The sequence below is a fragment of the Danio rerio genome, chromosome 5, assembly GCF_049306965.1.
Source record: "Danio rerio strain Tuebingen ecotype United States chromosome 5, GRCz12tu, whole genome shotgun sequence".
Lineage (NCBI taxonomy): Eukaryota > Metazoa > Chordata > Actinopteri > Cypriniformes > Danionidae > Danio > Danio rerio.
Window position 1 is genome coordinate 76425001 of NC_133180.1, and position 12500 is coordinate 76437500.

At 34.2% G+C, this 12500-nt stretch overlaps 1 protein-coding gene across 4 annotated transcripts in view; it reads left to right on the forward strand.

Annotated features, from left to right (window-relative positions):
- Positions 1-12500, forward strand: part of pappaa (pregnancy-associated plasma protein A, pappalysin 1a) — a 179878-nt gene that overhangs the window by 59946 nt on the left and 107432 nt on the right. For all 4 annotated transcript variants that reach the window (XM_073949692.1, XM_073949691.1, XM_073949690.1 and 1 more), the window contains 1 exon segment: positions 4140-4638. In XM_073949692.1, coding sequence (XP_073805793.1) covers positions 4140-4638 — 499 coding nt within the window.

Below are 12500 nucleotides of genomic sequence, written 5' to 3' on the forward strand. Positions count from 1 at the left end.
AATAAATTTATTTATTCATTTTAATTCATAAAATAATTTAGATTTAAAATTCTATATTCTATTTTATTGGATAGAAATGTGTTTATTTTAGTATAATTATATTATATTGTTAAATTAATTATTTAATTTGTTTATATATTTATTCATTTTATTTTATTTACTTGTTTAAATGTTTGTATTTAAATAGTTTTATTCCATTTAATTAATTAAATAATTAATTAATTGGTTTATTTTAATTTATAAACAATTATTTTGATTTAAAATTATTATTTAATTAAATTTTTATTCAACAGTGTTTTTTTATTTGAATATAATTATGTTTAATCAATTTATTTGTTTGTTTATTTATTTATTCATTCTTTTATTTTATTTATTATTTATGTTTTTATTTTTATTTTATTTTATTCTTTTTAAATCAAGTCATTCATTTTAATTTATATAATAAAATGTATTTAAAATTCTTATTTTATTTTAATATTACTTTAATTTACTTTATTTTACTTTTTTATGTTTTTATTTTGCAAAAAAATGTTGTTTAATCAACTAATTAATGTATTCAATTTAAATTATAAAAAAGGAAATTTGATTTAAAATTCTTATTTTATTTTATTTTTATTACAAAAATGTTTTTATCTTAATATAAATATATTTAATTAATTGATACATTTGTTTATTTATATATTCATTCAATCATTCATTCATTTTCTATTTGGCTTATTCCCTTTATTAATCAGGGGTTGCCACAACGGAATGAACCGGCAACTTATCCAGCACATGTTTCATACAGAGGATGCTCTTCCAGCCGCAACCCATAGCTGGGAAACCCATACATACTCATTCACACACATACACTACGCACAATTTAGCCTACCCAATTCCCCTATAGCGCATGTGTTTGGACTGTGGGTGAAACCGGAGCACCTGGAGGAAACCCACGCGAACGTGGGGAGAACATGCAAACTCCACACAAAAACGCCAACTGACCCAGCCGAGGCTCGAACCAGCGACCTTCTTGCTCTGAGGCGACACCGCTACCCACTGCACCACTGCATTCATTATTTAATTGTATTTTCAGTCTAAATCCTCACTCGAAAACCTCCAGAACAGGCTTATTAGTGCACTGCAGAGTCATTCAGATAAAAAATGGCTGCTGTTCATCTTGTGAAAAAGTAAGTTTAAGCACTCCACTCGAAACGAGAACGTGTGCTCGCATCTTGAAAAGTTGACACCGAAGACATTTTTATGGTATGTTTACTTCTCTTCTGGCCACACACGCACTCACAATAATAAACGTGTTGAGATGATGTGGCCTGGAAAGCCAAAAACTCAGCGCTCAGTTGATTAAACACTGGAATTTTGTGCACTGCCCAGAAATGAGGTTAGCAAATGGGTTTTTTTGTCGTTGCCAGTTTGGAAATTACACAAAGGAAAAGCAGGAGAACACACTGTCTGCAGCGCGCTGGCTTCTCCACACATTTGATGAATTTCGGGGTACGTCACTATCCCATAAATGAGTTGCTGTTGACTCCAAATATGGCTGGACTGCAGCTGAAATCTAAAGCCTTGTTCGGGCCTCATTCATGGGTCGATCCCATTTCTGGATTTTGCCATAGAAACTTGGAGGGAGAACGTGAAGGAGAAATGAGCAGACAGGAAGAACTTTAATAACACGTCATTTATTTGAATTTATTTATTTGAATTATTTTAAAGGGCTGAAATTGAACAAAATATGACTCCAATAATTTAGAACTATTGCCTTGACTATTTTATTTTATTTTATTTTATTTTATTTTATTGTTTAATTTAGTTAATTTTTTTAACAAATAAGTTGACATTTAACAACACATAACTAATAATAAGAAATATTGCATTGAATATTTTTTATTCAATTTTATTTTATTTTACAGTTATTTATTTATTTATTTATTTATTTATTTATTTATTTATTTATTTATTTATTTATTTATTTATTTTGTTTTGACCTTTTTGTAAAATAATAATAATAATGAGAAATAGTGCCTTCATTTTATCTTATTTTTCCTGCAACTGCAACATCATTGCAATAATATTAAATAACATTTTTACAATTTATTTAAATAATATTATATTATTTAAACAATAACTATAATAGTTACAACTATAAAATATTTCTTTTTTATTTTATTTACTTTTTTATCATTTTACTTAATTTTTTTCATGCTTCATTGCACTACATATTTTTTATTTTATTTATTTTTATTATTATTTTATTTTCAACTTCATGTAAAATAATACTAATGAGAAATAATACCTTTATTTTATTTTTCATGCTTCACTATTTATTTTTATTTAAATTTTATTCATAATTTTTTATATAATTATTTTTTAAATTTATTTAGTATACTGTTAAATTATATTTTTGTTATTTATTTAAATAATACATTATTTTAATAATAAATAAAATAATAAATGTAGTAAATGCAGTTTTATTCTATTTATTTTTATTTATTTTATTTAATATTATATTGTATTATTTATTATTTTATAAAATTTTTCATCCTTCACTTCATTACAAAACTTTTATTTTATTTTTTATTAAATTTAATTTAATTATTTAATTATTTTATTTATTTTTTTATTTATTTTTTTAATAAAGAAATGGTCAGACGGGGTGAAGTTTAACAACACGCGACTGCTCTCTCTCCTTTTCCTGCTGTACTTCAAGATTTATTGCTCAAGCTTCACTGCACAGCACTGGCTTACTGGTTGGGTTTTATTGCTGTTATGATGCAATGTTCTCTGAAATGTTTACTACATCAGCACTGTAGCCGTTTTAATGAAATGTGCTTCGCCTGCATATTTGCAGGATTTGTATCAAGTAGTAAGTGATCCTTTTCATGAAATTTAAGGCCCGAAGTTTGCAAATGCTTGGCTTGAGTGCTTACTGTTATCATTCTTGATTTGGAAATCTGCTTTTTATCCTTCGTTGAACAAGAGGAACGATCGAGGATTCAGCAAGATCTGTGTTTATTCAATATTGAAAAGATATTTTCTTCTGGATCCAAATGAGTTGTCTTTTCTGTAGTTTGTAGGTAAACGGGTGTTTAATATTGACAGCGTACATTAAATTGTACCTATAGCAGTATGCTATACTGAAGTGTTTTGCAAAGTGAGGCTTCATGAAACACTGAAACAGTTAAATCACCTTAGCCATGTGACCTTTGAGTTTAGAATCATCTTAGCCACGTGATCTGGGTGTTTCAAATCACGGTAGTCACGTGACCTGGGAGTTTAAAATCCCCTTAGTCACGTGACCTGGATGTTTCGAATCACCTTAGTCACATGACCTGAGTGTTTTGAATCCCCTTAGTCACGTGACCTGGATGTTTCGAACCACCTTAGCCACATGACCTGGGTGTTTCGAATCACCTTCGTCACTTGACCTGGGAGTTTCGAATCCCCTTAGTCACGTGACCTGGAAGTTTGGAATCCCCATAGTCACGTGACCTGGGTGTTTCAAATCACCTTAGTCACGTGACCTGGGTGTTTCGAATCACCTTAGTCACATGACCTGGGTGTTTTAAATCACCTTATCCACGTGACCAGGGTGTTTCAAATCACCTTAGTCATGTGACCTGGGTGTTTCAAGTCATCTTAGTCACATAACCTGAGTGTTTCGAATCACCTTAGCCACGTGACCTGGGAATTTCGAATCACCTTAGTAACGTTACCTGGGTGTTTCGAATCACCTTCGCCACGTGACCTGGGTGTTTCGAATCACCTTAGTAACGTTACCTGGGTGTTTCGAATCACCTTCGCCATGTGATGTGGGTGTTTCGAATCACCTTAGTCACATGACCTGGGTGTTTCAAATCACCTTCGCCACGTTACCTGGGAGTTTCTAATCACCGTAATAGCGTTGCCTGGGTGTTTCGAATCACCTTCGCTACGTGACCTGTGTGTTTGAAATAACCTTCGTCATGTGACCTTTGGGTGGTTCCGATCATGCTTCGGTGGCCTTTTGAAAAGCTGCTTTGAAACAATACTTATTGTGAAGAAACGCTAACCCCCATTTTAAAAACATTTTTTAAAAATATTTATAAATTTATTAATATTTAATGACTCTATTTGAATACAATATATATTTTTGCATCTCTCAGGACCCCCAGATGTGGAGCAAGCGTGCGAGCCAAGCGTCCACACTTGGAGTCCTCATAACGGGATGGATCTGGGTTTGGTTCCTCCTCCGTGCCCTCTGCAAGGCTGCATGCTTCAGCTGGAGTTTGCATATGCGGTGGTCCCCGATTCCCTGACAGTTTGGGTCACTTTCTCCTCCCAAGACGAAACGGTTCTTCCAGCAATCCACAATATCATCCTGTTGACCGTCGGCGGAAACAACCTGTCTCTGGGTCCCAGCAATTTATTCTGCGACACCCCGTTAACCATTAAACTGGATGTGCAGGAGAAGGTGTACGGCGTGCAGTTTTACACCATGGAGCAACATTTGGAAATCGACGCTACTTTGTTGACGTCCAAACCCGACTGTCCGCTCTGTGGAGATTGTGAGCCATTGCATTTTCGGCTTCTTCGACAGCCACCATTCAGCAACAGTAAACAGGGCATCATGCTGAGCGACTCCACTAGAAGATACACAGACAGGTCAGTCTTTAAGATTCATATATGCGTAAAGAAATTGCTCTCCATGTCATAATGAATGATTAAAGGGGGTAAGGGGGTACATGTAGGAATATTAATCACTACAACAAAAACTAATATATTCATGACAATTCTATATATATATATATATATATATATATATATATATATATATATATATATATATATATATATATATATATATATATATATATATATATATATACATATATATATATATATATATATATATACCCTGCTGAAAAATCCAGCTTAAACCAGCCTAGGCTGGTCGGCTGGTTTTAGCTGGTTGACCAGCCTGGTTTTAGAGGGGTTTTGGCCACTTCCAGGCTGGTTTCCAGCCTTTCCAGCCTGGTCTTAGCTGGTCAGGCTGGAAAATGACCAGCCAAATCCAGCTAAAACCATCTTGACTAGCCTGATCTAAGCTGGACATTGCTGGTTTTGGCTGGACTCCCAGATTGGCTAGGCTGGTCAAGCTGGTTTTAGCTGGTCATCTCCCAGCCTGACCAGCTAAGACCAGTCTGGAAATGGCTGAAAACTAGCCTGGAAGTGGCCAAAACCCCTCTAAAACCAGCCTGGTCGACCAGCTAAAACCAGCCAACCAGCCTGGGCTGGTTTAAGCTGGATTTTCAGCAGGGATATATATATATATTTGGAGTGAAATTGATCGGCCGTCCATTGGATCTCATTACTGTTGCGATGGCAAGCAGCTGCTTTGTTTTTTATTTATTTATTTAAAAGCGCATTAAAGCTGAGATAAAACCTGAAAGACGACAATACAACACTTACTATCACAATCATCAGCACTTTTAATAGTTTATTTTACAGACTTATAATATGCTGTTTTTCTAATGGAGTTTTCATTCCAAAATGGCCGCTACGCCCTTTAGTGGCTGTTTTCCAAATTACACTAGAGTGTCGCCTCTTCGTCATTCTAAGTTCTTTGGTTCAATTATGACTTAATCAGATTAAATGAATCAAAAATCGTGGTTTACATGGTCGATTCTTAATCAGAGTATCGTCTTAATCATATTAAAATCGGATTATTGGTGCTCATGTAAACATACTCAGTATTTTAAGATTTTGACCGTTTCTTAAACAAAAAAAGGAGGTATTTTCTGTCGTGTTGTGTTCTTGCTGAATTATTTACTCTTAATATGTGTATTTAGGCCCTGGCTAGTATTCGCACACTCTTGCTTGCCAAAAAAAAAACTGTATTGACTTTGGATCTTGCCTTCGATTTGGACATGTTATTTACCACAGAACAAAACTAACGTAATTCAGAGTTGCAGTGTGAAATGTGCCTGGTCAGCATTAGGCACACACAGCAAATCCCTGCTCAGATCTTGTGGCGTCTTTTCTGTTCTCTTTCAATCCTCCGAACGAAGCCAAAAGAAACACAGAGAAGGATGCAGCTGCTGCTTGGTTTTATTCCAGAGCCTGGCATCAGAAACGCCACTTAACATGCTCTGCCATCTTGAGGTTGATGGTTTGGACGGTATTACATCAGCTCTACCCCTACTTGAGGCCAGGGTCTGGGTCTCTGGTCAGCATTTCTCTATTGGCCACTTCGGGATGCATGTGAAATTATGGGTTTAACCGGCCACCCACTGATGAAGCAGCTCAACATCCCAAAGCAAAGTGTTTCCAATAGTTGTGTGAAATTGGAGCTCAGATTTATTTATCAACCACCAGCATTGGTCAGCTCTGCGCAGGCAATTAACACAACGTTTTGTATGTGTATATATCAACAAGTTGCTGAATGATTTTATTATCATTATTATTTGTATAAGAAGAGATTATAATTACTACTGCAGTAATTATATACACTATAATTATTACATATGGATATAGTCAACCACTTGTTGCCTTGTTGACTTGTCTCCAATCTTAGAGAGGTAGGTAGGTAGATAGATAGATGGATGGATGGATGGATGGATGGATAGATAGATAGATAGATAGATAGATAGATAGATAGATAGATAGATGGATAGAACGATAGATAGATAGACAGACAGACAGACAGACAGACAGATAGATAGATAGATAGATAGATAGATAGATAGATAGATAGATAGATAGATAGATAGATAGATAGATAGATAGATAGATAGATAGATAGATAGATAGACGGACGGACGGACGGACGGACGGACGGACGGACGGACGGACGGACGGACGGACGGACGGACGGACAGACGAACGGACGGATGGATGGACAGATGGATAGATAGATAGATAGACAGACAGACAGACAGACAGACAGACAGACAGACAGACAGACAGACAGACAGACAGACAGACAGACGGACGGACGGACGGATGGATGGATGGACAGATGGATAGATAGATAGATAGATAGATAGATAGACAGACAGACAGACAGACAGACGGACAGACGGACGGACGGACGGACGGATGGATGGACAGATGGATAGATAGATAGATAGATAGATAGACAGACAGACAGACAGACAGACAGACAGACAGACAGACAGACGGACGGACGGACGGACGGACGGACGGATGGATGGACAGATGGATAGATAGATAGATAGATGATAGATAGATAGATAGATAGATAGATAGATAGATAGATAGATAGATAGATAGATAGATAGATAGATAGATAGATAGATAGATAGATAGATAGATAGATAGATAGATAGATAGATCGATCGATCTGGGCTCCAATTTCACACAACTATTGGAAACACTTTGCTTTGGGATGTTGAGCTGCTTCATCAGTGGGTGGCCGGTTACAAACTACACAGCATTTTATTTTGCAGATTAAATTCAGGCATAGAGTTATGCATTGTATAATAAAAATAAAAAAAAACGATGAAAAGCGTTCAGTAATTCCTCTGTTAAAGAGCATTTAGAACTTTTTACTTGTTTTTAAGCACATTAAACTTCTCTAAATTGATTGTTTAGTTTTGAATACTTTTTAAGACACCCTGACATATTGCGTAAATCCAAAAGCCAAAGTTCTATGTTGGAATTAATGAGCTTGTGTCAAAAAAAGAGAGCCAAATTAGGCCATGGTGTCCGGACATATTTACCAAAGATCAATATCTTTCTTGGATCAGAGCTGAGGTAACGAACGCATGCAGCATGGGACCTTCAGAATAAGTGATTGTAATTGATTCGGATGTCAGAGTCCGCGTCACTCTGGAAATCCAGCTGTGAGCTGACCACAGTTTACTTCAGCCAAGAACGTTACCTACCTCAGATCAGATCAAACACAATCTGGTGTGTTCAGCTACAGGATAAGAGGAGAAAGCGGTTAAAAACTCCATTAACTTTGCAAGGTTGTGTGCAAAAGTGCCAATGAGATGCTTCTGCGCACCCACATCTATACTTTAAAAAGCGATTAGTAAAGTGAGACTGATAACGGCCGCCAGAAGAAAGAACAATGTCAAATTTACTGTCCCGCATCGATAGACGCTGCAAACCTCGCAAAGATGATGTAATGCATGCATAAATACATTTAAAAAATCTAAATATTAAAAACTTTCAAGAGTTTGAGATGCTGATGAGCATTAAACATGTCATAACAGCCTTATGAAAAAGGGTCTCCATCTTAAGGTCTTTGCAGAAATATGAGAGGAGGGTTTTGAAGCTCTGGAACAGGGGAGTAAATCACGAAAGGGGGGTTGACCCTGCATGCATATGACTCTGGCCTTCAGAAAACCCCCAGCCATCTGCTATTCCTCTCCCTGACCTGGCCCTCTTTGCTGTCATGGCTTCAAAGGCACCCCTGCTTTGAGCTGACAGGACCCCCCTTGCCAATGAGCGTGAGGCCAAGACAACTGGCCAGCTCATCCGCTTTAGGGGCCCCGGACTCCTCCTTGGTCTGAGACTCTCAAGTCTGTCATGTCAAGTCCACTGCTTCAGTCTTTCCGGAAGCTCCAGCCGGCTCCCGGCTAACGATGCGATGCTTACAGAGGGGTGATGATGCAATCATTGATGGAGTTGCATGATATTGGAACAAAATTGCAGTGCAATATTTTATTTTGGTGCAATGCATGTTGTGATTTTGAGTTTAATTTTACCAGATGACTACTTTTTTTATTATTTTAGATTTATTGGGCTCATTTTAGGGCATTGAATATATAATAAAGCATGCATTGATGAATACAGTAAAGCAAAGATACAAATCAATAATAAACAGTGCATTAGGAGTTTTATAGCAGCTTTTCTACCCGCGGGATCTTAAATTTGATCATCTAAAATTAAGGCAATCCAAGCTCATCCTGAAAACGTAGTCCTGTGGACGTTCCTGGAGATCGTGATTTATGTAGCCAGAGGAACGTATGGCTACATTACATTTTTTTAAGCGAACGCTATGGGGCGGTGTGACGTCGTTCCTCTTCGCGCTCGCCGGCTGACTGCTCACCTCCATGAGGAGGGCTTTCCCACCGCAATCAGTTTGTCCAGTTAGCTCGTTGTGTTCGGTGGGCGGAGTGGAGACGCGGAGAGGAGTTACAGTTTTATGTCTTAACAATAAAAAAAATAAAAAAAAAGAATTACTCAGGTGAGGATCAAACACAGATCGACTACATCATAACTAGGCCCACATGGAATCTGCGCATGCAGAATTCCGCAGATTTTCCTCAGATTTTTCGCAGATTTTTCGCAGATTTTTTGCAGAATTAAGCATATTTTTAGCGCATTATTAATTCTATTTATTTACTTGTGTAAATGTGCAAATATTAATTTAATAAGTTTGTATTCAGTAATTTATTACTTTTTATTTAATACATTAAGGTTTTAGTTATGATACTCCGCTGGATACTCCCAATATAATTCCACAGAAATCCGCAGATTTTTACCAAAATTCTCCGTAGAAATAGCAAAAAACGTCCGCAGATTCCGTCTGGCCCTGGACATAACGCAACTTGCTGACCACTGGACCACAATGGCGCTGTTTTAGTTATGTGGCCGGAATGATAGTTATATCATCATTACCCTGCAGGCTGCATTTTGCTGATGGGGCTGCGAGACAATAAATAAGAAGAGCGGAGCTGCGGCAAAATAATGAATAAAAAGAGTGAGGCTATGGTCAAATAAATAAATAAATGAAAAAAGTGAGTGCAAGCAGGTAGAAACACCGGCCCAAAATCAACAGAACACGGCTTCACATGTAAAAATGAGACTGAAAATATATCTTTAATACATTCTTAACTGAAAAGTGTGGACTCCAAAATAGACTTTTCTTTGAAAAGCGTGCAAAGTTCTGTGTAAACAGCCAGCATACTCGACCGACCGCCTCAGTAACAAACACTACTATAACGTCTCAACAAGCCAAATTCTTAAAGAGACAGCAACATCACCACCTGTATGAAGATGCTGTCACTCTGCATGGTTCGTATTCTACATCCCAAATACTATAGGGTCTTAAACAGTAAGCAAAGACCAGTATTTACGTTTTTAATGATTAAAATTACATTCAATTATAAATTAAATTATTAACATTTTTGAGAAAAAATGTAATTTAAATACATGAAAAAAAATTATTATTAAAATATTTAATTCAATCAATTTATTTATTTATTATGTTTTTAAATTAAGTATTTTAGTATTAATGTTTAGTATTAATACATTTAAATTAGTGTTATATAGTGTCTTGATCTTATCATGAGCTGAGGGTACAATTTTGTTCCTATAGGGAAACAAAATATATAATTGTACCTTTAAAGGTGCCAAATTGGTCCTTTACGGTACAATTTTGTATCCAAATGTGCTATAAAAGGTACAAAAATGTACCTTTCAAACCTAAATCTGGACATTTGTACCTTTATAGCCCATTTGGGTACAAAATTGTACCCTAAGGACCAATATGGGACCTTTAAAGGTACAATTTTATATTTTGTTCCCTCTAGGAACAAAATTGTACCTTCACTGTACCTTTTTTTCTGAGAGTGTACGTTGCATTTGCATGGCTATAATACACTGCTTTTGACGTCATAGCTGAGACCGCAGTAATCCCTGTTTACCAGAAGCCCTGTTTCCGCAGGAAGATTTGCACTGTGGAAATGTTGAAGTTAGTTGATCTCCTTTATATGTGACTGACACAACTTCTCAACCAGATCAACTAGGGATGAACTGGCTAATGATTTATCTACGCTGTTGTGTTCGCGCATCACTGAACTTTCAACGTCTTCAGCTGAACTGCTAGCAATACGAGGAAAAGCTAATCTGCTGTGGTTTTGGAAATACGACTGCATGCGGGTATACTGGTGACGTGCAGGGAATTCTTCGAAATGTAGATTGTTTAAAGCGTGGACGTCTCATTTGAAACCATCAGTTGCAATGCACACAGTAATTGACTAAACCTGATCTATTATTTTGCGGAAATGCTCGAATGGAAGTCACTTGAATAGCTTGACTTGAGTCTTAAAGCACTTCATGAATCTTGATGTTTGTCACAGATCTAATCAAATACATTAAAGTCCAAAAATGAAAACTTGCAATTAATTAATTTGTCCCAGAGGCCAACAAGGCCTAAACAGAGGGCACAATTATGCATGAATAAGAGATGCAAACTGGTAAATTGGACAATTCATATAAGAATTCCGTAAAATAAAATAAAATAAATGAATAAAATAAAATATAATAAAAATGAATAATAAATGAATAAATAAATTAATAAAAAATTGAAAAAAATTTTAATAAAATTTATATAACAAAATAAATAAATAAATGAAAACAAATAAATTTAATTAAAAACTTATTAATAAATAAATAAATAAAATAATTAAAAATAGATTTGAAAATGAATTAATACAATTAAAATAAATTAAATACGTAAAAATAAATACATTGAATAAAATAAATGTATATTTTAACTTGAATAGTCTTAAAGCAGATCATAAAATCTTGTCTCCTTTTTTAAATCAAGAATTCTATGATGGCTTTTTATGAAATAAATTTTTTTTTCTGAATGGGAAAATTTCAGAAAATTCAGAATTATTTCATAAATAATAAATAATAAAAATAATAAAATGAATAAAAATAAAAAAATAAATAAGTTTTATAAAATTAAATATAATAAAAATAAAATAAAACAAAGAAATAAAAAAATAAAGAAATTTAATACAAAAATATAATAAAATAAAATAAATAATAAATAAATACATTTAACAAAATAAAATGTAATAAAAATAAAATAAAGTAAGTGAATTAAAAACAATAAATACAATTATTTAACGAAATAAAATAAAATAAAAATGAAATTAAATTCAATTAAAGAAATAAAAATAAATACATTTAATGTAACAAAATATAATAAAAGTAAAATAAAATAAATTACTAATAAATAAAGACAAATAAATGTAATAAAATAAATAAATTTAATAAAATAAAATATTATGAAGATAAAATTAAATAAAATTAAATAAGTTAAAATAAACAAATTTATCAAACTGAAATAAAATAAAAATTTAATTAAATTTAAGTGTGTTAGACATTTAGAAAACAAAATATAATAAAAGTAAAATAAAATAGATAAATAAACAAATAAACAAATGTAATAAAATAAAAAATAAATAAACAAATTGAAGTGTGTTAGACATTTAGACAAAAATGTTAGAATTGTGTCGATGTTCAAATATTTAAGGACCTTACTGTATTTTACAGGAACGCTGAAATGCTTTCATACATGTGATTTGAATGACGCGAGAGGCGATCTCTCTGTGATCGTTACACATTTAGTAAAGTTAAAAAAATATATATTAATCTGTAGGTGGGTCATGTGTGCTCTAAACCGTGGGTTGTGATGCGTAGAAATCATGGCTCAACCGTGATCAGTTACACCCCTTGTATTTGTAATTAGTCACTTT